At 44.0% G+C, this 5000-nt stretch overlaps 1 protein-coding gene across 3 annotated transcripts in view; it reads left to right on the top strand.

Annotated features, from left to right (window-relative positions):
- sfmbt2 (Scm like with four mbt domains 2) overlaps positions 1–5000 on the top strand; it is a 48877-nt gene that overhangs the window by 32057 nt on the left and 11820 nt on the right. For all 3 annotated transcript variants that reach the window (XM_031582445.2, XM_031582444.2, XM_012825392.3), the window contains 4 exons: positions 1–176; positions 1880–1977; positions 2341–2442; positions 3026–3173. The exon at positions 1–176 is cut by the window's left edge and continues 68 nt beyond it. In XM_031582445.2, coding sequence (XP_031438305.1) covers positions 1–176; positions 1880–1977; positions 2341–2442; positions 3026–3173 — 524 coding nt within the window. The remainder of the gene's footprint in view (positions 177–1879; positions 1978–2340; positions 2443–3025; positions 3174–5000) is intronic.

A 5000-nucleotide genomic window follows, 5' to 3' on the forward strand; every position in this document is an offset into this window, starting at 1 on the left:
TGAGCCGCGCTGTTACTGGCCCGCTCGGGTCCTACAGAACGTGGGTGGACGCCTCCGCGTTCGCTACGCTGGCCTGGACGACCAATCACACGACGCCTGGATCTTCTACCTGGACACCAGGCTCCGCCCCATAGGCTGGGCTTTAGAGAACAACCTATCCCTGCAGCCACCCAAAGGTGAGGGGCGGGGCATATAATGAGAACAATCAAGACCTGAGAGGAGAAGAGAAGAGAAGAGAAGAGAGAAGAGAAGAGAGGACATGAGGAAAGGAGAGAAGGGAAGGGGACGAGAAGAGGGAAAAAAGCAGGAGAGAGGAGGAGAAAAGAGGAGAGGTGGAAAGGGGAGTAAAAAAGGGAGAAAAGCAGAGGAGAGGAGAGGTGGAAAGGGGAAGAGGAGAGGAGGCAGGGGGAGGAAACAATAATAATGTGAGGAGAGCAGAGGGGAGGAAAGGGTGATGAATAGAGGAGAGGAGTGTAGAGGTGCGGCAGGGAGGAGGAAATAGGAGAGAGAGTGGCAGGGGATCAGAGAAAAAACAAACAGACACAGAGACAATGAGATACTGGAGCAGGAGGAGGAGGAGAGTGATGGAGGAAGGAATGGAGAGAATGAAGATAGAGGAAAAGAGAAGAAAGGAGAGAATGAAAACTGAATAGAGGAGAGGAGAGAAAAATGGTGGGAAGAGGGGAAAAGAGAAGGGTGGTATCTGTGCTTTCCTATTACTGAGGGATAATGGACCATTGCACTTTATGAATAAACAAAGATATCCCCCAGCACCCCCAACACACGCACACGCACACACGCACACACACACACAGACACACACACACACACACACACACACACACACACACACACACACACACACCCCCACATACATATACCACACTCCTACTCTCACACACACACACACACACACACTATCACAAATGCATCAAATGCATGCACACACCCATGCATGCACACACCCACACACACAAACAGACACACACACTTACACACACACACACACTAGCACAAATGCATGCACACACCCACACAACCATTTGCATTATTCTGTCATGAAATTTGACTATAGGAAATACTAGCCAGAGAGGAAGAAGCTTGTTTAATGGATAAATGAGTGTGCAGAACCTGCAACACAAGAATGTCTTGTTCACTGTGTATATATATACTAATTTAGCACATGCTCTAATCGGCAGGGGATTTTGGTGTAGTTCAGTCAAATATGCTCTTATCTGCAGGGGATTCTGGAGTAGTTTGGTCATTCATGTTTTTATCCGCAGGGGATTCTGGTGTAGTTTGGTCATTCATGTATGAAGCCATCGGGCTCCTCTGTTGTATCAGGAGCTTTAGCTCTTACCCTGAGTGAACTTGCCCAGGGTTGCCAGGTGTTGTAAACCACGTACTTGGAATACCCACCAGGAGTCACATTACACACATGCTTAGATGAAAAGATTTGTAGGCAGGATGTGCAGGTAAAACTGCCAACGTGACACCTGGAAGAATTATTATTTTTTTTTTTTTTGGAAAGAAGAATAAGCAAAATACAACAACAGCAACTACAAGCAGCAGCCCTGATTTATTTAACATTTTAATGTTTTGTTCTTACCAGCTATAAACAGGTCAAAGTGAAATATTGGTTTAAAAAACAAATTGAGGAATTCCTTTATTTGAGCACTGATATCTCTCTCTCTCTCTCTCTCTCTCTCTCTCTCTCTCTCTCTCTCTCTCTCATACTCTGCTTGTGTGTGTGTGTGTGTGTGTGTGTGTGTGTGTGTGTGTGTGTGTGTGTGTGTGTGTGTGTGTGCGTGCGTGTGCTCTCACGCACATGTTTGATTGTGTGTGTGTGTGTATGTGTCTGTCTGTGGTATGTGTATAGAACTCAGTGACATAAAGACAGCTGGCCAATGGCAGGAGGCCTTGGACAGTTCAAAGGCGGAGTCACAAAACAGACCACTCCCGCTGGAGGTCTTCAAGGTGAGGAGAGTGTTATTTATTCCAGTGCACTCCCCTTATGCCATGTTGTGAATACGGATAGAAGCTCTCCCTGGATGTTGCTTAGTGCTATTGAATGTGTTCGAAAGTTCAGTGACACTTTCCTTAAACCCAGCTATCCATAAAGCATTATAAACACATTTATAAATGTTTATAAAGTATTCATAATGCATTATGGTGACTGACAGTCTATATGAGTGTGTATACATACACGTGACTGCACTCACTCCTTCTCTTTCTCTGCCTTGTGGTAACGATGCCTGCAACATGAAAAGAGGTCTGGTGGAACAGGCTGGTCCGGCTGTTTCTCACGCTGTGTTTGTGTGTGTGTGTGTGTGTGTTTAGGACCATGCGGACCTGCATAAACACTCCTTTAAGGCTGGAATGAAGCTTGAGATGGTATCACCACAGGAGCCTATTCATATTTGTCCGGTGTCTGTAACAAAAGTAAGTTACAAGCACAGATGTGTGTGGGTGTGTGTGTGTGTGCGTGTGTGTGTGTGTGTGTGTGTGTGTGTGTGTGTGTGTGTTATTTTCAGTCTCCAAACACCTCTCTTCATCTAAGGGGAAGTGACAATTTGGTCTACTTGAGTCAGTATGTGAAATTTGTGTTTGTATGAGTAAGTGTATGTCTTGTATGTGTGTGTGTGTGTGTGTGTGTGTGTGTGTGTGTGAGAGAGAGAGAGAGAGAGAGAGAGAGAGAGAGAGAGAGAGAGAGAGAGTTAGCGGTGCATTTTTGTGTGTTTGTGTGAAAAATACTTGCACATATTGAAGGTTTCTGTGGATTTCGTTCTCGGTCTTTTCTTTCCCTTTCTCACGGTGTGTCATTTCTGGTTCTTCTCTGTCATCTCTTTCTGTTCCTCTATCTCATACACATACATGTCATCACTCTCTTTCTCTCCTCTGACTATCATCTCTCTCTCTCTCTCTCTCTTTCTCTCTCACGCTGTCAACTCTTTCTCTTCTTCTCTTTCTCTAACTCTTCCTTTGATCACTCTCTTTCTGACCCCCATCTCTTCCTTCATCTCAGGTGTACAGTGAGCATTACTTCCAGGTCACTGTGGATGACCTCACCGCTGAAGCCCCGCCCAACTCCGTTGTGTGCCGTGCTGATTCGCTGGGCATCCTGCCTGTCCAGTGGTGCCTGAAGAATGGGGTGGGGCTGGAGCGTCCCAGAGGTAGGTCTGAAACACACACACCAGGGCTGGGTTCATACACTCTGAACATTACGATAATATCTTGCAATGGACTAGCCATGGCAAGGTAATTATACTCTGTAGATTATGGTAAAATCATGTAATGAATCTGAGTAGTACGCTTACTGATAACATGTTCCTGTATTGTACATTGCTTTGATTAGAGTGCCCAGATCCTAAATTAAAAGTATTTCAGTGGTGAAAGAATACATGTATTCTTGTGTAGAATACATGTATTCTTCCAGGCACTGGGCTCTGTAAAGCGCCCTGAGACAATTCTATTGTTTTGGCGCTATATAAATCAAATTGAATTGAATTGAATGTAAACATAGTGGTTTGCTTAACCCCTTGTCCTCCATCTACAAACAAGAGAAAAAGAGTCTGTAAAGGCAAATGTTTGAAGAAGCCCTTTATCATTCAGCGTCTCCATTCCCCTCGAGGTCTTTTTGATCTCTACTGTTACAGGATACATTCAGTATCCAACACTCAGGCTGTTTCTAAAAGTGTGTCCATAAGAGAGACTACAAATCCCATGGTGCAGTGCAGCAGCATGAGTCCTTTCATGCACCAATTGATGGTCTGATACTGAAAGTCTGGGTGTACCAGAAAATTTAATTGCAGAAATAACCTCACTTAGTTTAGTCCTCATGAGGTCTGGAGGCTCGCACTGCCTCTGATTGACTAGTTCAAATGGAGTTTAGGAAGTACCTTACATGAATTCAGCCTCACAAACATGCTCACACACACACACACACACACACACACACACACACACACACACACACACACACACAACACACTCACAAACACACACGCACGCACACGCGCACATGCTGACAGAAATATGGAAGATTAATTGGCCACTCTCTGCACGATACGAGGGCAAATAAGGCAGGGGTGGGGGGGGGGGGGGGGGGGTTTAATCAGCCCCCAGTGAGAGGATGCAGGCTGTGTGTTAGAGGATAGTTGTGTGTGTGTGTGTGTGTGTGTGTGTGTGTGTGTGTGTATATGGGGGGGGGAGCAAATGTACGGCTTTTAAGTTCCCCCATTAGATCAATTATTCTTAGATGTTTCAGATGAGAAGTGTAGTTTCTCAGTACTAAAGCCGCCTGGAGAGTTGCGTGTCTTTAGCGTTTGAGTTAGCTCTGCACAAGTGAAGAGCACAGGGGCACACTGGCAACAAAAAGGCAGCCCAGGAATTAGCTGTCAGTGGCCCCGATTTGATTCGTTAAATTCACAACACACAACCTGTTTATCAATCAACAAATCATTCATTAATTTGTATCGTTTGAGTTGGGATAATGAAGCCCATTTTTTCTAAGGTTTTCCTCCCCATGTTTGTGTGTACAGAAAGTCAAAATTCAAAAGCTCTAATTCTCCATAGAGGTCTGCCTCCAAACACTCTGACTCAGGTTCACCGGTTTGTTCAACATGCGTAAAGCAGACATCACTGGGACTGTCTGACATGGGCATCACATTAGGGGTGGGGGAAAAAAATCGATTCTTCGATTTCTCTCGATTCTCTCTAGAACGATTCTGTTTCGATTCAGAAAAGTTCATAATCGATTTTTTAATAAAAAAAATATTTTTTTTTTTTTTTTTTTTTTTTTATACATCCATTTCGTGATGAAATGCAAGCTGCATCGATCATTGCATTGTTCATTGAAAGTCATAATTGTGACAAGGAAAAGCTTTTTCTCTAATAAAAAAATAGAGAAGGTAATTCATCTGTTGATTTTCTTTAATTATCAAACACAAAGTAGGAAGTGATTTGAGACTCTGAGTAGCAAACTCAAATGTTTTAAAAAT

This window comes from Clupea harengus, chromosome 16 (assembly GCF_900700415.2).
Source record: "Clupea harengus chromosome 16, Ch_v2.0.2, whole genome shotgun sequence".
NCBI lineage: Eukaryota > Metazoa > Chordata > Actinopteri > Clupeiformes > Clupeidae > Clupea > Clupea harengus.